Source organism: Melanaphis sacchari, unplaced genomic scaffold (assembly GCF_002803265.2).
Source record: "Melanaphis sacchari strain LSU unplaced genomic scaffold, SCAv2.0 Contig72_pilon_pilon, whole genome shotgun sequence".
Taxonomy (NCBI): Eukaryota; Metazoa; Arthropoda; class Insecta; order Hemiptera; family Aphididae; genus Melanaphis; species Melanaphis sacchari.
The window spans coordinates 645,632-669,098 of NW_020271519.1; the positions used below are offsets into that span (position 1 = coordinate 645,632).

The 23,467-nt window shown below is 26.6% G+C and overlaps 1 protein-coding gene across 1 annotated transcript; it reads left to right on the forward strand.

The window, feature by feature from the left end:
• Positions 1-9: 9 nt before the first annotated feature.
• Positions 10-21,672, forward strand: LOC112600824 (acyl-CoA Delta(11) desaturase-like). Its single transcript, XM_025348137.1, has 5 exons — positions 10-116; positions 11,829-12,150; positions 14,019-14,355; positions 18,372-18,557; positions 21,076-21,672. Exons 2-5 carry the CDS (start codon positions 11,883-11,885, stop codon positions 21,422-21,424), a joined length of 1,140 nt encoding a protein of 379 aa, XP_025203922.1. The 5' UTR covers positions 10-116; positions 11,829-11,882; the 3' UTR covers positions 21,425-21,672.
• The last annotated feature ends 1,795 nt before the right edge of the window (positions 21,673-23,467 follow it).

The window sequence follows — 23,467 nt, forward strand, 5'->3', positions numbered from 1 at the left end:
TGCACTGTATGCACGTAGTCACGAATACTTTTACTCGGCGCTTTTAATCCATGCCGTACAGTGCTCATATCACTTAACCGTTCGTCACCTACGCGTGGACTGCTGCTGTTGTTTTTGTAAGTATCTATAATATTATTTTATATTATAACCAAAGTGAACGAAGCGATACTTTTATTAATCATCGGTTAATATTTTCTTGGTAAATTTACGCGTCTTTTGAAAAATAAATATAATTTTTTATTATATTAATTTTATCGTTGTCATTTTTTAGTTTGTATGTATTTAAAAAAAAATAACTAAAGCTTTATGTGTCCAGGAGTGCGACCAAAATTATTTTTGCGATACCTAAGACTGTACCACGCCACTCCGTTCATTTGCGCTAAGTGCTTATAGCTAATTTTTACTGTCGGATCGAAATACATTATAATATTTTGTCATTTAAAAAAATAAAACATTGTAAATTATGTAAAAAATAAAATGGTTTTATAAGCAAATAAATTTATCAAGAAAATGGTTAGTGATGAAAGAAATGATAATCGTCATGATGAATATTTTGTTGTTACGCGTTATTATATTTTACCTATCGTAACAAAATATGCAGCTACGATTGCCGACGAAAATCTTATTCGTCAAAATTGTAATAAGAATCGTTTTCCACGATTCGTTATTAATTAGCGTACCGTTTAAAAATTACTTGTACCTACAATATGCGCAATCGTATATGCTTATGTCACCCTTACAAGTAGTTCTCGCTATACGTTTTTGCGTGTCTTTCTTAAGCGAGGTATTATGTATATCACTCGGAGTCGTACAAAGTTCATGCACTAGGTTTGGTTTGATTAGAGTTTGGCGCGAATATATTAAATAATTATTACTAATAATGTCCCTGAAGTTCCCATTATTGTTTATTATAATATTATAGATATACCACTTGTGTCATCGTTTTTCTTTTGAATATTGCCCGCAAAAATTGTGTTTTTATAACGAATTCTGATTTTTTTACAACATGAACAGGTATTGTAAATTATCTACTAAATGAAATACAGAATAATAAAATGTATGAGAGGTATAAACACTAAACAGCGCCGCCGATCGGTCGGTCACCTGTACGGCGGCGACAATGACGGTAAAAATTATTATACTTGGAAATAGTAATAAATTATTATATTAGAACATTCGTGTAAAATAAATATCGGAAATTTCAATGTGGAACATTGTACGTTCCCTTTCTTTTAAGTCGACCCTGAGTACTCTCCCTCCGAGTCGCGTTTTCAAGACTTTTCTCTGTACCGTACGCTATTGGGTTATACTTCATGAAGAAAGGTCCATCCAACGAGTGACGATGACCACACAATAATTCTGTATCTATCATACTATACAAGGTATAATATATAATAATACAGTATGCGCTAAATAATGCGCCAGCAGTGGTTTTCCGAAGTCTATCATAATACTATCCGTGACACTCTTCGAATATATCATATTATTATCAGCTCTTCATATAATATCATATAACCAGGTAATAATAGTAATATAATATTATTATAATTTTTTAATAGCCATGAATAACTTTTATTATTATTAACACTTTGGTTTTTAATAATTTTTTTTTTTTTTTTTAACTAATAAACGCATATTTTGTCGAATCGCATCGATCACTTCCAACATAATTTTGTTAGATTTTCCCAATTGTATAACATCGATAAAACAATTTCGAAAAAAAACGTATCCATCGATAATATTGTCGTTTATAAGACGTTATTATTTGAAGTGTTATACTGTTACACATAACATTTTATTTGTTGTACTATTACAAATCCCATACAAATACGCTATTATTATTTAAACTAATAATTTAATTTTTAAAACATTATCGTTTTAAAAATGTAATTCTAAAATCGTCAATTTTTAATACACTGCATGCATTTACTGTCAAAATGTTAAAATACGCATTTCATAGGCATTATGATATTGGATTAAAAAAATCCATTTAGTCAGAATTTCTTTTTTGTAAGTATTTTATCTATTTATTTTTCAATTACTTTTAAACATTTAATCGTCGTGCCATTATATTAATACAATAATTTTAATTTTATTATTTTTTGATACTATGTTAACATTGTTTAAAGTAATTTTAAAAATAATACTAAGGTAATATAAATATATATGGAACTATAGTTGTATATCATATAAAAAAAGTTAATAAATCATTAGAATAATTATTCAATATTTCAAATATATGATATAATACAGAGCAAATTTATTTTTTATTTTTTTTGTTAAACCATCATAATATACACATTATTAGTATACATAATTAATTTAAATTAATTTTATATTAAAAACGCCAAAATAAAAAAAAATTAAAAATTATTTTAATATAATAATATAATATAACCTATAGTTCTTATTATAATGATAAAATCATATTTAATTATTTTTCCATTCGTTATTTACTATAACCTAAATAAATATTATTAAAGTATAATATTATATTATAAAGTTTCACTTGTTAAATTTAAATGATTGAAAGTAGAAACACTATTATTATGAACAGCAAAAAAATATTAATATTTTCAATTATTGTCGTAAAAAAAAAAAAAAACCAGAAATAAATATTTCATGTTCCTAATCACTAGTTTCCCATGACTTCACTCTTGTAAAAATATATTTAAAATGTCTTACTAAATACCTATTGAGTTATATAATTATAATTTAATAAAAAATAGTTATGTAACTATTAAACAATTAATTTAATTATCTAATACAAAACTTCTACAGGAAATATGCATCAATTAAACCACATACGTCATGCTATTATTTACTGTGTTTTTAATGTGTATGCATTAATTGTATTGTATAACACATACCATTTGAATTTACTAAGTTTGTTCATAAATTATATTATTATATTAGGTCAATTTTGAATATAAACAAAAGACATTAACCAATAATACAACATTTACATATTTTGGTATACAAAACATATAATAATATTAATATTTATACATACCTCACACATATTCTAGTATTATCATAATTTAAATATAAAATGTATCATTCATTAAGTACAGGTACCTATTAAAAAATTCAAGTACGATCTATTAAAATGATAAAAATGCAACGTATTTGATACGTAGTGACGTAGGTATTATCTAAGATAACAATTCAACGAATACTTTAAATTGTAAATTTTATTTTGGATTTAATCATTTTTATTGTGTATATAATTAAAATATTATATTTCAATGTATATATCACGGAAAAAACGTACAAATAAATTATTATTTACTAATGTCAAGAAATATTAAAAAATGTTACGACTGTAGTAAACCATGTTTACTCATTGTATCTGGCGTTTCCTAACCTAACTACACGACTAAACAACAAAATAAAAACTTTTAAAATATTATTTTTTTTTTTTAATCCGGCCAGGATAAATATGCTGTAGTATTATCAATTAAACATTTAAAAACGTTTAAGGCTCTTTATTATCATTATAAAACCTGTTAAGTATTAATGTCTCAATAATTATAGTTAAATGACACACGAAAAAGAAAATAAATCGTATTACATAATATCGAAAACATATTAGTACTTAGTAGGTACCTTCATACAATAGTTTAAACTGAAAATATTCGAATAGGTATTTGAATTATAATATATCATAAATTCATAACCTAACCTACACGATTTGTTGATGAGGGTTTCTTTTGTAGAATGACACTGTTTCGCTATAAGAAATAATATAATATTTTTCGATAATTGACTTTACAAATGAGGTGTAAGTAGATAATAAATGAATAGCATCATTTTAAATATAATATCATTATATAGCGTTTAAAATATTTACAGTTACTGTCGTTGAATACTAACGAAAAATCTAATCTAACGGTTGTCAAACCGTATCGACATTTAATATTTATACTGTCTGTTACATTGTTATAAAACAGTTCAATAGGAAATAATTTATAATGTTACTGGCCGTTAATGATATTTGCGAAAAAAGTCAAATTTTCCATAATAACTCGCGTAAGAATAAAAATTTAACAACGATAATTAATACGAAACAGTTTTTGAGATCACGATCCTAATAAACATCTCAAAAACGCAACTATAATTATAGTTTAAATTGTCGAAGGATAATTGTTAAAGGATAATTAATTTCTTTTTTACTTTCAACTACCTACTCCAATCATTGTATTTGTGGGCGTAACACGATTACACACTTTTTACTTTTTTATATTTGAAAGAATACTACACAATTGTGCACAAAATTAATTTAATTTTATATTGTTGAATTAAATGATTATAGTCTACAAAATTATAATTCAAAATATGAACTAAGTGTTTGGTCAAAACAATTTTTTTTGCTTAGATGTTTACCCTCGGGAGATGTAGAGGATGCTTTTGCTTATTTAATAGAATATAGCCCTTCTAATAATTTCGAATTCATTGATTATATACTCAATAATTATAAATAATCTGATGCCGCTTTTCCGCCAATTTCATAGGCAACTAAAGCTGAACCTTCAACAGAGGCAAGAACTTATGGCAAGTAAAGATAATTAGGTAAAAGGTGTGCAATCACATTATGTTTTTTTTCAGGTAAAAAGGTAAAAGGCAATCTTGTTGTACCAGTATTTATAATCGATCGGTTATTTTATTATACATTATTATTATTATAAATAAATGGTTAGTAGTGATGTAAAAAAATTATTATAAAATATGAATCTGGAAAATATGTTTTTACTATTTGAATTACTACAGTTTTCATTGAGTGTAAACAACGTGAATTTATTGTAAATAGATATCTTCAAACAGACTATCTATTAATAAAAAAAAATAAATATATTATATTCTTTGGATAAACGCAAAACGAGAAGTAAAAAATAAAAACGATAAACGCGTCTTTATATCGATGGGGTAAACTGAAATTCGCTAACATAGCGAATCGTTTAATATTAAACAAAACTATTTCATTGATAGGTACCGGTATATTTCTTTATTAAAATTTTATAATTATTAAACTATAGAATTACAACAGAAAATTAGTCGGTGTACAATGTAATGAAATTATACATTATACACAATAATAACTCAATCATGACACGAGACAATATAATTTTTAAATATCACGTGCAAATTTTTAATACAATTTTTATTTTATTTTGAACTTGCGACATAATATTATCGTTTTTTTTTTTTTTTTTTTTTGTTAAAAAATTCATATACATTTCTAATTAGTCACAAAATTATAGTAAAATTGAAAATCGTAAAATATTCAAACACATTGAAAAATATTGGTATTTTATTTCATTTATTATTTTAGTGTATTGAAAGTCGTATGCAATGGATACACTACGGTTTAAATACGTTACCACTACTTTATTCGTTTTCAATCAAATTAACGTCATAAATATAATACTTTTCAAAATTGTTACTTAATTATTTACAATCATAGATACGATTATAGTATATATTTTGAGCAGTACTATATATAGGTAATTATTACACACACGTTTGTGTACTATGTTATGTTTACCAAATCATAATTTATAATAATATATTATAATTAATAATTAATTACTACTTTCTTTTTTTTTTGCAATAGTTTCAAAATTCGCTCACATCTTAGTATGTATACGTTTAAAATAATACCCATTGAAATTCTATATAATTTGTGATCTAATATAATGTGTGTGTGTGTGTTTACCAAGATTTCGTCAACGTTTAATGGATCAACTATTTTACTTTTGGTTTACATAATATTAATATATTTTATGATACTTACTCCACTCATCTAGTAGTAATGACTTTTGACAGTTCGATGGCTTATAAAATCCCACATCCATAGTTATTGAAACCACATGTAATGGTTTAATATGACATTATATTTCCATTTTTTTTATTTTTTCATTTTATTTGATAGCTAAAAAATAAAATATATCTTTATAATTCATATAAGTACAGAATTACATTTTATTTCTAATCTAAACACTACGGAATCAATAAATTTCCTAGCGGAATAAAAGGGCCAACAAGATAAATATTAAATAAGTGTATTATCGAAAATGAATATTGAACAAGTTAGCTACTATATATTTACAAAAACTCGTTTCTCTCATTCTGTCTTATTATATTTAACTTAAAACAATAAGATATGTAAAAATTAATCGGCAATGTAAACATTATTCTTAACTTTTCTCAATTTTTTTACAATTTTCTTGATTTTTAAATATTCTACTAACAATTTTGTATACCAACACTTCCATGCGTTTTTTTAAAATCGATAACATTATTTCTAATCAACCCGTCTTTGAATTTATCGTAAGTCCAAAATGTCATCCTTTTCTCATAAAACCAACAAGAATATAATAAAATGACTAGAAAGTACCAATAGGTACCACAAGAGTGTTTTTTTTTAATTATCTTAAAGAGGTCGTTTTGAAACTTACAGAATATTTCAACCAACTCAATAAGTATATAGTTTTAAAAAAGCTATATCGTTGTAGTTGTTTAAGTTATTTGATACTTAATTGCTAAATTCTTATTACGAGCCTATAAAGTCTTTGAATACACAATTTTCGGTTCAATGGTTAAACAATAATTATTTAGTTAAAATTATTTTGCTCAGTATAATGAATTAGAATAAAATCACTTTGTAGATTGCTATTTTATCGTTATTATTTTGGTCATTAATTAAGTTAATTTTATGACTAAATATCAAACAAAATTAATCACAAAAATCGCATATTTAACATTAAGTATTTTATTCCCCCCTTTTTTTTTGTAGCAAAGGCAAAAGCTAAACAAAAACGTGTATCAGCCATATCAAATCATTATTTTATTTTTCATTACATTTAGGTGTTATGAAATTGGAACACAATAAAACTGAACCACATATTTTGTTACTTATTATGGAGTTTTTCTCTTCCGACAGAATCAACTTAAATTTTTATACCGTGAATTAAAATACATAGATATATAATATATTATATCCCCATTTTTTTTTTCATTTGAATTGCTATTTAAACTGATTTTAGGTGCTTAGTTTAAAATTATAAGATTTTCAAAAAAAAAATTAGCTTTAAAAACGAAAGAAAAAATCTTTTTAAAATACAGTAAAATATATCCCTAAATCACTATATACCTTGAAAAGTTATATAACTAATAAAAATTTAACTTTTTGAGTAATCATACCTAATATTTTACTCTACACACCTATTAATAAATTTTAAAATCAATTATTTATTAACAGTGCGATAAAATTAATGTAAGACAAAACAAATTCAACATGTTCAAAATTTCAAATTATATTTCTTTATAAAAACTATTATAAATATTACTTTTAATATATTTAGAATTTTTCTCAGCAAAAACATTTTATTTTATTTTTAATCAGACAATTATTTATAAAAAAAAATTATCATTCGCACTAAAATAATAATAAAATCTTTTTTAAATTACAATTATAATATTTACTAATATGATGATAGTCACTGAATATTTCATAATTAATTTTATAGATCTGTATCAATACAATTATTTACCATCTCTGCGTTATTATTTAAATTTATTATTAGCATATTATATAAAGTATACATTGCTTACATAGTATATTCTTATCAAACAACTAATTTTTTTAATTATATAATCTCGACATTTTAAAATGACTATATTTAAAACGTAACTGTATCAAATAATTAAATCAAAGTGTATCATGTATATTATAATATATAATTATAATTTTATATTGAAAATTTTTATTTTGGTTCGAAAGAAATAATGATTATACAAATTCTACGGTGACTGTTTATTCAATTATCTACAACAATACCTTTTACAATTTGTTTTCAACTATAATATCTGTGTGTATTGTTAGATAATTTAATGAATAAAAACACTATAAAATACAAGTCATTTAATTTAAAACGAATGCACAGATAAATGGAAAACTTTTTTTTTTTTAATTTAATGTCAAATACTGTGATAAAAGTTCAAGATTTTCGTGAAATAATAAAAATGTTTTAATAGCCATAGATATAAATAGATCGATTCATAACATAACCGATAGGTACACACCATGTTCATCAGTTTATACTATATGTCTCAATGCGATATTAATCAAATCAAAGATGTGCGACATTGACCCTTTTTCAATCCTTGTCTTGAATGGTAATTGTTTAACAATTTTAAATCAGGTTTTTACTTTTATCAATACGTGGAGTGTGTTATATATCACAATATAATATACGACAGACGTTTTTGATTACCGCGTAAGTTGGGCCAGTCATTGGTATTGATAAAATCTCAGTGAACCGGTAAGTGTGCGGTCGGCTCAAATAATCTTAATGAACTATTTTCCCAATATACTAATATAATAAAGTCGTGCACTTGACATGTTAATATAACACTGGTTTTTAGGTTATCATAGAAATTCGATGTGTATCTTTAGGGATGTTTCTTTCTCATTGAATTTATAATTTTACGGTTATCTACAAGAATTGGGTATGATAACGTCGATGAAACTTGTATAAACTAATTTGTTTACGACTATACTAATTTTTAACCTTAAAATATTGAAACTATACAGACATTTTGTCTCTATCTTAGTACGTAACGTATTGCTTATAAATTAAATTAAATACATAAATATACTTGAACGTTTTTAATATTTTTAGAAGTATATTACGTAATGTTTAACACTGTTGACACAGCTATAGTTGATTGATATATTAATGTTTTAGGTGTTGTAACTAATTATAGGTATCTATAACCCACTCATCGTTTAATACATTTAAGATAGTATTGTAAAAGTAGACTTCAATATTATATTATATATCATGTCAACAAAAATATTAAATTTCACAATTCAAAATAACAAAATCAGATTTATAATTCAATGATTTAAAAGTATTATAATTTAATTAAAGTAAACTAAAATAAAATTTTAATAGTTACATAATATTTTTAATTTCTTACAATTTATACATTTATTTTAACTACTTATCATAAATTATCGAATATTTATATATTATAGGTATGAATAAATGACATACTCGTAAAAGTATTAAACTATTTAATCAAATAAATAAACTACAATAACATCATTTATTACATGCTTATAGTTTGTATCGCATGACTTTTAAATTTTTCTAAAAATATATATAATATTGTGATAATATATATTTTATATTACATTCAAAAGAAAGTTCTTAAAATTAAATTAGAATTTTATTTAAATAGGCAATACTTAATATTTACATTTATATAAGGTTTTATGTATTCAATAAGTAATTTTACGATAAATTTAGATAAACAAAATAAAAATAATTTTAATAATCTAATAGAATGGAGTATAATGTTAACACTTCAAAAATAATTTAAATTTTAAATGAAAGAAAGTATACACTTAACAGTTATTTCAATATGTAATAACAATAGTTTAGCTTTTTTTGAACAATTAATGTCATTGTACATCCTGAACGCATTATAGTTAAATACGTTACAAGCCCGATTTTATCGTGATGATGATGTCACTTAACTATGCCTGAGGACGATACTTCATCGTTTTTGTTGTAATTGCAAACAAAATAATATCTCCATCAAACATTACATTACTATAGATTTTTGTATTTTAATTTATATTACGGCTTTTTCAAATCATACACCAGCAAATTTTTCATAAAAAACTGCTTACACCTACATAATACGTATAAAATATATACACCTACATAATAACTATCTAGATAATTTACTATGGAAATTTACTATAATAACTATGTAATCCGCCACTTGTAACAAATGTATTCTTAACTCGGTTACACATACGTATTCGTACGATTTAGATTTTAGAAGACTTACGGTGTCACTAGTCTATAACAATATTTTAATATACGAAATTAGCCCCTCTTCTTACCTTAATAAAAGCGATCTAAAGTATAAGTGCAAATAATACACTGTGAATTAATCGTAAATAACTGTTAATTATTTTTGAATTTTAAAATCATATACAAAACAACAAAACATTAATTTTTACGTTTAGGAGAAGTAGATTAATTTACGAAACTTCTCATTCTCCTAACTTTTTATCAAAACTATTTTGGAACTAATGGCAAAACTTAACAAATCAATAAGAAATCACTTTTAAGATTTCAAAATTAAATTAGTAATTTTAAGTTAAGATTTTACAATTTTGGTTAGCTCTTCAAATTATACTGATCACTTAATAAATTAATTTTACTAATTACAAATCACTGTAATTTTTGTATAATATACTATAAAGTCATTTACAATAATTTGTCAAATATTTGTACAAATTTTAATTATATTATACTTACTATAGTATGATGCTAACTTAACTATTATCTGTCGATCGAATCCTTTCAATCGTATCGTTGTTGTATCGTTTATTTTTTTTAAGAGTACACATTTGTTCATTATGTTTATTAAAGAGTAGGTGCAGAAATTTTAATACCTGAAAAGCTTAATCGTTCAAATTAATATTTAGGAATAAATTAAAACTCGAAACTCCTGTTTTCACCTCACAGATGAGATAATATAAAATGTTTTCTTCAGCGCATTTAAAAAACAAAAATGAGTTCAATAACTTCGTACTCGAGCAAACGCATCGATAATATTAAATTTCTAGGGACTGGAATTAATAATTGTAGTTAATATAATATTATTCTATGTAAAGTACACATTGTTATTATATTTCCATATCAGTTCGTCATAGATCGTTTGAATTAACACTAAATAGACTATAAATGAATAATAATAATAATAATAATAAATACATAATGTAATAAGTATAAAACAAACAGACTACGTCATCGAAATTCGAAACTTTATACAGTCAATTTTTGTAAACTATGATAATAGTTAAAAATATAATAGGCGATTTAAACAACATTATTTTAGTGTCTTTTAATTATCAAAATACAAATGTCAATAATGGTTAATAGAAAAATCGGAAAATATGTATAATACATATTAGGGGTTTTTCTTAGCTTTTACTTATATACCTAATTATTGTTAATTATAGAAAAGAATCATAACGCCACAGTTATGTACATACAGTGATTTATAAATAAACTATTATACGCGTACACAGACGAAGATTGCAAACGTTTTTTTGGCGTTTCAATTTAATTTGAAATTAAATTAAGCTTAACTACAAACTTAAATATGAATATACAAGCGTTACTAACACCGGCGACTCTTAAACCCGTTCATCTTTATTTAATAAAAAATATAACCGATTCATTAATATTAAAAAAATCATAGTTCATTTATTCTTGTTGGTTAATTTTAACATTAAATTTTATAATAAGACATGTATTACCTTTAAACAGACCGTTATTTTTTTTATCATACATCGAGACTAAATTAAAATAACGTTAATCGAGTATCAACTCGTTTGCCACAATTATATTTTCTGGAAAAACGTCCATTTCAATTTCGTTCTTTAAATAAAAATGTTTATGAAATGTCAACTTAAATTTAATTGAGAATTGTAGAAGCTGTAAAATATAGCTGCAAACGGTTATTAAAATAGATGTATTATTACGCGAACTGCATAAATAATATGTGTAGTGATCTATTTGTTCTTTCTCGCTTGTCATTTTATCACATGCCAAGGTAATATCATGTAGATAAATCATACTCGTTGTTTGGGTAGACGCGCAAACGTAATTTAAAATAACATTTATTGGTGTTGTCGAATATTATTTATTCGAAAACCTAACCCAACCAGTAACTTATAATATACATGCACGACGCCTGCTGCTGTTCTTTACCTTTGAGACTGTCTCGTTTTTCAGCTTCCACTTTTATAATATTATTTAATATATTATACTGCGACCGATCCGTACCCGATGGCCACATCGTCATCGTTTGCGCAAATATGGTCGGGTGTGCAAGTCGATTACGACGAGAGCAAGCGGACGGCTGACACACTCCATTCGCCGCCCACGCCGATAGTCCGTCGGCCGTCAAAGTCAAAGATTTATTCACAGCATAAGGGGTACAAATTGGAAATCGTGTGGCGCAACGTAATCAGCTTTATCATATTGCACTTGATTGCCTTCACTGGATTTTACCTAATATTCTCGGGACACATCAAAATAAAAACCATGCTATTCTGTAAGTATTCATAATAATATAAGCCCACACCGCAACGATTGGAATTAACCATAATAATAACCATACGATATGTATTAGCTACTAGTCAGTAATACTGGAAATCACTCAAAGTTATTCTCAATGGTTGATGAGTAAATAGTGTAATGGCGCATGCTACAGTCATGTATACCGGTGCATATATTATATGGATTTTGCACACCAAAATAAATATAATAAGTGTTCAAATTGTGTACTGCTAACCACATGGTCTATTGTTTTCATATATTACGTTTTTTTTTTCATAATATTGTATTAATTTTGTGTACTATAATTAAATTTGAAAAAATATAGTTTAATGAATTGAGTTGAGTTGCTACTGTCAGCATTAAGTCTAAAAAGGATATATAGTCAATTTGTACCAAAAATGACCCTAAATATTTGTAACATGTGTAATTTGCACCATCTCACTTATTAAGAAATGTGAAATGTAATTCGCATCAAAATCAAAATCGATTATTATAAGATAGGTACTATCGAAAGAATTATTGTGCAAGTTTCGATATTTGAGTGCAATATATTGAGATATGAATAGCTAAAAATAGACATAATGAATATTTAATTTATAGATATTGAATGGCCTATTAAGTATTTACACTGTTTTACGTCAGTATTGTCTTAAAATCTATAGATACCTTATAAATAATAATAATAATAATAATAATACATATTAAACATATTATATAATATTATAATTATTATGTTATTTTAGGCTAAATATAATTTAGTATCTACTTTTGTGTTACAAATTAAAAGTCTTATTATAATTTTAAAAAAAAATAGTCAGTTAAAAAAAATACTATAAAAAAATTAATTTAAAAAAAAGTAAAAATATGAATTTAAAAATAATAAAAAACTGATGTTGTATTGATAGCAAAATCAATTAAATTACAATTTATGTTTTGATACTTACAAGTTTTTTGTATTTGCTTGGAACTAATTCAATGAATGAAGATATTGAAATCAATTAAATATTACACTAGTCCAAATTAACTTGAATTTGATTTGTCTGTTCACTTGTTTTAGAAGTCATCCGAATAAGTATATGTAAGCTCGATAGTTTTATGTACGTATCGGTTTGAAAATCATTGAAAACTTTAATGAAGTTAAAAATGTACTCAAATACTGAAACTTGCACGATTATTCTTTTAATAGTACCTACCTATCTTATAATAATCGATTTTGGTTTTGGTGCAAATTACATTTATTATTTTTTAATACCTACGGTGGTACAAATTACGAACTTCCCTAAAAAATTATTACAGGTGTTCAAATATAAAAAAAAATACTTTTGAGTAATAGGTTTAAAAATTAGTGAAACTAAAATTTTTTTTTTTAAATATTCATATTGATTTTCTTTCTATAAAACTAACAAATCTATTTTAACATTTTTTGATTTATTTATTATGGGGGCACGAAATAATAACTATTTAAAAAAGTCAAAACGCAATACTTACAATTTATCAGTTTGACCTGTCCCAGAGATGACATGGAAATCGTACTATTTATTCTTGACATGCAATCCGGGTGTGGCCATAATGTGTGTGGTATTAATAGGAGGAGGTCATAGGTCGATTAGTTTCACTAAAAAAAAATCACCAAAATCTTTCTAAAATCTAAATAAATTTCTTATTGCCATAGAGTAAAACATCAAAATATCTCACGCGTCGATATAAAACCGTGGAGACTTGAGACGTCTTCGACGAGGACCAAAATACAGTTGCGGATAATTTACGTTATCACGATAAATGTTACTTTGATAATATCAAAGAGATATCTCAATATTATTATCATTATTATATTACCCACTTATTCTTGTGGTGTGGTTTCAGTTTTTTTTGTGGGATCATGTGGCGCTTTGGGCATAACTGTTGGAGCCCACCGCCTATGGGCCCACCGGTGTTACAATGCACGTCTGCCGATGCGAGTGTTGCTGGCTGTGTTCCAGACGCTGGCGTTCCAGAACCATATATATGAATGGGTCCGAGATCATCGGGCTCACCACAAATTCACCGACACGGATGCCGACCCACACAACTCGATTCGGGGATTTTTCTTCTCGCACATGGGCTGGTTGATGGTCCGCAAACACCCGGACGTAACTGCTAAGGGTTGTACAATCGATATGAAAGACTTGGAAGCCGACCCGGTGGTCATGTGGCAGAAAAAGTAAAGTTAACAACATTTTATCGAATCACAAATATTATACTATTATTATCTTAAGTATCGTTTTTCAATGATACCACACGTTAACAGTAGACTTACTACAGTGCATTTTTTTTTTATTCTGAGCCTAGCTTTTATTTCGGATTTCTTCAATAATCTTGTTTTCATTATTTTTGTCACTACTTCATATAGAGTCAGTCGATGAATTTCCCAAATCTTAAGTCAAATATATATTTGGCGCTTGACTATAAGGCTTTGATTTTCTCCGCCGCAATGATTTATACTGTCAATTTATAATACCACTACACAATTAATAATTAAAACATATGTATTTTCCACAGTATTTCGTGTGTCTATGTTAACACATTTTTTATTATTATTATATTTTTAACGCAAAAAGTATGTGAACAAATACGAATTGTATATGATTTACTATCTATTATTCCAATTTATTATATGCAACAAATTGAATTAAAAACTTATATTTTTTTTCCGAGAATAATATTTAATGTATATTATACGATGACAGCAAAATGTTTTTTCAGTCAAGTCAAAATGACATCGAAGGCTGTACTTAACACATGATTATATTATTTTACTTTACTATAATAATCGCTCTGTACTCTGACGTAATCATTTTATAAAATTTATAAAAAATCCCTTAGGCTAACTTCGGCGTACTTATAACGGCTATAACTAAAAGTATGGTTAAGTCGCCTTACCCGACCAACGATCAACGTATTAATATATTATTAATTATTTATTATATTGTGTAATTGATATTTTCATTTACAAATTTTTTGATATTTCAAATATTATTTTAAACTGGCCTCGATTTTTTCTGTTCAAAATCAATTATATAATTTATTGTCAAAATAACATTAAATTTGATGACACATCACAGAACATTGAACATCAGAAATGGATTTTGAATGGATTTTCTCATTAGGTAAACGCAGAACTGTTTAATGTACAATATTAATGCACTAAGACGCTTTCGGTTATTGTAAATAATTACGCAAAAACATATGAGTATGTATATATTCATGACATATTACCTATCAAATAACATATATCTATTATAGCGTTAATTATTCACACGTTACAATATGTTTTCACTGTAGTGAAAACTTAACACAGTACGTATATTATCAAGACCCAATATTAAAATAATAATTATATTGTAAGTACTATCGCCCACCGAAATCTTGTGAAATGGGGGTTTACACCACAGGTTAAATTAAATATCAATAAGCACACGTTGGGGAAGGGGAAATACAAGACACATGCTCCCGTAGAAAAATAAAATAAATTTATAATTTAATAAATATTACCAACTATGCATTATAAATATTTGATAAATTTTTTATTTTGCCTCCCATTCTCTCAAAATGTTATCTATGGGTTCCAACTTACTTGTGTGTGTCTAGTCTGTTGAGTAATATGTTTTAGTGTGCACGATACTCGCGTCGGTTTAATATGCATGTCATACTGTTTCCGTGAACCCAATAATATATATAAAAATGCAACAATATTTTTTGTTCCGCAATATTCATACAATGTACTTATTTCAATAATTGTATTTACTACGGATGACTTGCCAAACTCAATCAATACGCCATAATATTATCATATTACTGCAGTGCATGTTACTTACGCAACAACGTTCTGGTTCCATATAGCGTCTACCTACGTACGCATTATAATTTATATGCATTAAAATGTCATTAAATCACACGTACGCGTGTTAAATGCATATGAACAAAATTCTACTGTTCACCGTGCAATTACTTATTTAAGTGTAAAAAGGCACTAAATAAATGCATAATAAACGCATAACAATATTTGCGTATAGGTTAGGTTAGATACCTGCATATGTGTAATAATAGCCCCTTGTATATAATATAATATGTGAGTTTATTCTTGACTATATAAAAACACTTATTATAACATCACTCTCGGATTCAAAATTAGATTCTACTATTGGTATGTCTATACCATATAATATTCCTTGATTTTTTTTTTATATTATACAATCTTAGTTCTAAATTTTTAATCTACAGTTCACCTTGATCCAAAATCCAAAAAAATCACAGTGTTATCAACAATGTCGACTGATATTTTAGTCTAGTTACACTTATAGTGGATCGTTGTAAATCAAACCAGAAATCATGGCGCATGAGCTAATAATATTGTCATTGTTATTACAATTGGCCTTCGTCCGAAAATAACATATAATATTAGGAACCATAATTCTGGCGGTCATATACCTACCATATTATCAGAGAATATTTCACTTATTATGCAGAAAATTTAAAATACTATTAAAACTGTTAACACATAATAAATTCATGCCGACTGCCGAGATTACAATTTCTCTTTTAAAAGTTCTTGAATATGACATGTTAACTATGTTAACTATCGGTTGTATAATTAACTATGATGTACTAAGAAATATTTTTAATTTATAATGTCTAAAGCCTATTTCACAGTTATGCATCTGTGTCTACGTACGTTACACGTAACTATGAAGTACTCGTAAGTCTAAAAATTCAAATTTTTGAAAATAATATGTATAATTAAACATTATGCTAATGACCAAAAGGTATCATTCTAAATTATGTTAAAAATGCATAATGAGTAGATTATCTAGCTAATATAAATCTAAACAACCTTAATGTATTACAAACCAAACCCTTGTAAGATATTTGTCACATTAATATTAAGAAAATATATTATGTTTCAATTAGTTTATGTATTTAGTTCTTATTTAACTAAATATTCTTCATCATACTAACTCATCAACTATATTCTCAAAACTTAAATTAAGTTCATAATAAACTCTTAAACTGAAAGGATTTATACTATATAGTATAAAGTGGTATTGATATTATATTATGCTCCCTACGGACATACATTTTCATCCCAAATAATTAAATGTTATGTGCATTTTAGTGGACTTTGTAATTTTACAATGGTTGTTATCTCAAATCAATAAATTTAATTCACTAACAACAATTTTTTCAATAGTTATAAAAACATTATTTCATTAAAGATATTTTTTAAACTAATCATTTTGTGTTAAATATATACATATATGTATATATTAATATTTAAACAATTTAGAAAATTATTTTGGTACAAATGTATAATTTTTATGACTGCAAATGTGATGAAGCTGTTATGATATTCATGTATAGGTACAGTATAAACCTGTGTCAGTGTACAATTTGAAATTAAAAATATGAAATTTGGAATCTTTTTTTAACCGAAATAAATAATAATAGAATACTTTATTTTTTAAATATTTGAATGAGATTTTATTTTTATTTTGCGCATCATCACAATATTAGTGCTAAATCATAACGAAAGCAAATCCATAAATAGAATCTTCGAGACAATAATATTATTATACTCACAATATTATTGATAACTTACATTTTAAAATATTGTTATAGCTGAAAACATTGCGTTATAATTTTAAATTGTTTGGAAAAAAATAAATTTATAAATACTTTTATAATAATTAAAATGAATAAATTCGAATATATTTGAATATTGTTCAACGTTACGATTTTCATTTTATTGAATGAAACGCAAGTAATTCATTATACAATTTTTTTTTATTACCACGTATAAAAATTCGTTTTACATAATACGTATTAAAATATTATAGCTACTAAGTCGATTGGACGTCGTGTCATAATTAAACTGTTCATTCGAATATGCTATAGTTCTATACACACCGCAGCACACAAAATCAAATGCGATATTCATAACTCTCGTCTATGTACTATGTATTTATTGCAATTTACCACATTACGCATCGTGTAAAAATTAGTCTACACGAGATCGTTTAAAAGCAAAAACAACGTTGTCGTTTTGACCTAACCTAATCGAACAATGTTTACAATTAATAGCTACGGAGAATTTACAAACGATATGCATTATTTATTAATATTATAATTATTGTTGGTTTTATAATTTTTTATTATTGACTTGATTGTTGTTTTTTTCAGGCATTATTTATGGCTAGTTCTCGTGATAACGTTCCTGATACCATCTTTAATCCCATACTGGTTTTGGCAAGAGCGTTTTTGGTATTCGTTCATTGTAGTCGGTGTCACACGTTACGTGGTATCGTTACATTGCACGTGGCTAGTTAACAGCGCCGCTCATATATGGGGCCTAAAGCCGTACGATAAGTTAGTATGATTAATTATTAATTCAATAAAATATTGGCACCAATTACTATCCCGTTAATGTTGGTAGTAATTTATAGATATTTTATACATTTTATTTGTAAGTTAAAAATTAGAAATAAATAGTTGGTACACCATCCAAACATTAATAAAACTACCTATATAATACTGGAATGGAAAAATGATTAATTATACCCGTACAGACAACTAAAAAACTAACTCACTAATAACAATAAACGCATAAATGTTTGACATAAAGAGCCCGTTTTTGGTCTAGCCACTGTCTTACGTAACGAATGCAAAAGAACATGAACAAAAAACAATAATAACTCTCTTCAAATCAATACGTCATAATAGTTATACCAACCTTAGATATTCTACAAGGTGAACATCTCTCTCCTTTAATTTTTAATGATGTTGTGAAAGCTAACAAATTTTTTTTTTTTTTTGATTCCTCCCACTAGCCGATGATTTAATACTTAAATATTGTGCCCTTCCGATGGTCGATTGTCGTAATCTTCAATGCGGTTAAACACGTTTTAGCGTATACGACAATATTTGGATTAGTTATTAATATTGAGAAATGTAATACTATAACATTTTCGCGGTCTCGAACACCGTTTCGCTTTCAATATGCTCTACATATTATTATTGTTGGTACAATTGTCATATAAAATTGTGAAAATTATTTTTCGACGCAACTTTCCAAGACGTATGTTATGAAGGTTTTAAATTGTACGTTTACCAAGCCTAAATAACCTGAGTTTTATTCGAAACACGACAGGGTTAGGCGATTTCCTATCTGCGTGTATATACTTTATAATTTCATAGTCTTGAAATATTGACAATATTGTCGTTTGAACTGGTCCATTTTCAGAGAGAAATTTAGAGAACATGTTTTTCGGTTAATACAGCGTACGTGATCAAATCTGGCGACACCTGTAAGGTCATTTTAACAACAGATAACAACGTCCATATACGGTTCCTTGTATTATACCGAACTAAAGCCCTAATTCGAGTTTTCGATTACAACATAAATACTTTCTTACCAATCGCTCGTCATTAATTAATGACGGCTATGAGGGGAATAGATAATATATGATGTGCAATCCTTTAATTAGTCACGCCATGCATATATAATTCATTTAATTATTGTCAATTTGATAATTTATGAAGAATTATAGACTCAACGTTTAGGTAGGTAGTATACAATTTTTTAATAGACAATTACACACTTATTTACGAGTATTGTTTTGGTTTCTCTCTCTGCACTGACTGACGTTCTTGATTATTTTATTCATTAAAGACATACATTTGAAAAAAACTGAAACTATAATAATGTATCAAAAAACTATTCTACAAAAATCATACATTCTATGTAATAACTTCTAATTTGGTATTTAAAACGACCTAAATTAACGATGGTTACCAGTACTAGCCATTTATAAAATGTTGAGTCACTCAAATCCAATAAAATAACGAATATATTGTAAATTTCGTTCGGTGACGCATGGTTTTATTCTCAAAGTTTTATTGTCGAAACCGGGAAAGCTCTAAGTGCGTACAATCGGTATAGTGATTCACCGGGGATCATCATATTCATTACGCCGTGATGGTTATATACAATAGAAAATCTATTATTAGATATCAATACAGTCTAGCACAATTCATCACTAATCGTTTAAAACAGTGACTCAAAGAGATATGCACGTTTACACCGAATCGCTTTCATTTTGTACGTCCTCGCGAGATATCCTAAACAATTAGTCTAATTTTCAATGAATATTAGTGTATAATTCCCGCAGCGAAAATCAAAATCATCATGTATAAATAGATTATGTATCTACCTACTGTATATGCTTAACATACATCAGAGAACACACGGCCTGCGGGACCAGTGTTGTGTCGTTTGTGACTTGTGACACGATCAAACGATATCAATAATTATAGACTAATGCATATTATATTATTATTTAATGTTTAAATATTTTTATTAATGTACTGGATATACTTCTATAAGTAAATATAACGGTTTTAATCGTTTACTACGTGCACAAGTTTCGACGACAACAAACATACTACGTTTATAAACCTATAAGTGGTCTTATCCTGATTTTTTTATGAGATATTATAATACAGTTTTGATAGTTTTTTTTTTATTATTATTATTATTATTATTATTATTTTCTTCATTGTTATGCTTAGATGCAATCGGTAATTGCGCACAAAATTTTTCGTTAAACACTTCATCTGCTTTTTACCTCCCGGATAATATTAATACGTATTTAATATTGAAAATTGAAAGTATAGTACATGGTAAAATTCAATAATCATTGATCAAATTCTAATAACGAATAAAATAAATAACAAAAATCTCAACAAAATATTAAAAAATGATTATTTAATTAAATGTATGGGTACATATGTCGAGTGGGTCTCTATCGAGCAGTAATCACGGTGTATATAGGTATTCATTATACGTTTATACTCACGGCCCTGAAAATCATCTGTTTGTTTTTAGGAACATCACACCCACCGAGAACCCTACTGTGGCATTTTTGGCGTACGGTGAAGGATGGCACAATTACCATCACGCGTTCCCGTGGGACTACAAAGCGGCCGAGCTAGGCAATTACCGGCTAAACTTCAGCACGGCGTTCATCGACGTGTGCGCCCGACTTGGTCTAGCGTACAATCTTAAAACAGCCAACGCCAGTCTGGTGGAGAAACGGTCGCGCAGGACGGGCGATGGTACCAAGCAACACCATCACCAAAACCACAATCACCACCACGTGGAAGGTGGCGTTTGGGGATGGGGCGACGAAGACATGGCCGAAGACGACAAACGTGTCATGCAAGTGATCGGCTAACCACAGCAGACTTCCTGTCAACGAGACTTATTTTTATATTTTTAGTTGTATATGTACGTACATATTCCTCCGAAATCATGTGCACACCCTATCGATATATTATTATATACTATTTACATGTTGGTGTATCGTACTAATTATACTCTTCGATACAACGTCCTCCTAATTATTACGGTTTAATTTAATCTTCTTTATTTTTTGTTTATGCACTAAACGTATATACATCATATAAACTAGCATTATTGTATTGGTATTATTATTATTGGTTTTTATTTTACAGAGATTTTAAAAATTCTCTATAATAAAGTTTGTTTTTTTATTTTTATTAATTTATTTTATATGTACATTATTTTTTATGTATAAATTTAAAATAATTGAATGATGTAATATTTATATTTTAACATAAAACCACACAATTTATTTATGTTGTATGTATAATATCAATTGTGATGAATTATGATTAAACATTTTGCATTAGGTACTATACCTTACCTAAACCAAGCATATATAAATTCCGTTCGCTCGTCTTGTAAACGTATTTTTTCAATCAAGTATTGTCAATTAAACATTCATAATATTGACGAACTGTGAAAAAGATGCCAATAATAAGTATTTTCACATCACTATTAACCGTTATTATTTTATGGAATCAAAATTAATTCAAAGTAAAACAATAGTAAAGTTAAATGTTATTTCTATACCAAATAGCTAGGCACTTAGGTGTATGATCAAAACGAATACCGTATCAATCATGTGTGTAACTATGGTTAGTGTTTTCAATATATTTTGCATCATTATCTTACTATAACAAATGAAACTTGTGTTTTTTTGAAAATAGTAAAAAGTAAAACAATATCAACTTAAAAAACTTTAATAGTACAAATGAATCGGTACTTAATGATAATATTATTCGTATTTGTTTTTTTTTTTTTACAATAACTCAAACACTAAGTACATTTTATTAATCAATTTTATTTTTATTTTTTATTAAACAGTTTAATTTAATACATTTGAAATTTAAAATAGCTGGACGTTGTTGTCCGGCATTAGTTTTACAACAAACTGCAAAACGTAGACTGGCGATAACGATGGTTCAGTTCACCGACCATAATCGCTTTAATCTCACTTAATTTAAACAATTACTTTTATTTTTAAACTTATAAAATATGGTATTGAACAACAAAAGTATTTTAAATAAATATTCACATCAGTATAAATACCGATTATACATACCAATACTGAAATGATAATAATAATTGCAATTACATTCGATGATAAAATGTATACCTATATATTCTATACTGTGGAAAAAACACTTCTCTATTTATATAGGTTAACCATAAAAAAGTCTACATAATTTTAATAATAATAATGATTATCACAAATGTATATAGGATATATAAAATTACAAATAAAAAAATTTGTAGGTATTTCTATTTTCATAATCTCGAAATAAAACTGCAAAGAATTTTGCAATTTATGATAAGTATTCATTTTTTTTTTTCATCATGTTATGGCGTTTATATCATCAGGCGACATATTATAACACCCAGTTTAGGCACCTACTGTTTAATTTTATCTACAGACATTTATAATCTTATATTTTATAGTAATAGTCTAAATTCTTACAATATATAACATTTACACGATCCTGATGTACTCTACCCATCGAATCTATAATACAGTAAACCTAACCGGGTTCATTTAACCCACATCAATAGCAAATAATATTGCGGTTCGATCGATGTGGAGGCTGTGTACTGAAATGACGTGTAATAATTATATGACTATGTCCATCGTCAGCTGTCGATGATGTTTAGTGTACAACTATAATACACTGATAGTATTATACACTCACATATATTTTTTTGATAAAACTCATAGTTTTTATTTTATTCGCTTACTGCAAATACTTCTCACACGACCGAGATTGGTGTAATTTACTGATTACATTGTAGTTCTTTATGTTATCATAATTATTATTATTATTATTATTGTCTCCGATTATTGGCATCCGTGCTCTATAAGTGAACATGCCAATTA

Bases quoted from the DNA above. Each gene is read 5' to 3' on its own strand.
- LOC112600824 (XM_025348137.1), top strand. From the start codon at position 11,883: ATGGCCACATCGTCATCGTTTGCGCAAATATGGTCGGGTGTGCAAGTC. The intron at 12,151-14,018 runs GTAAGTATTCAT...GTGTGGTTTCAG, and splicing joins AATAAAAACCATGCTATTCT to TTTTTTTTGTGGGATCATGT. The intron at 18,558-21,075 runs GTTAGTATGATT...GTTTGTTTTTAG, and splicing joins GGCCTAAAGCCGTACGATAA to GAACATCACACCCACCGAGA.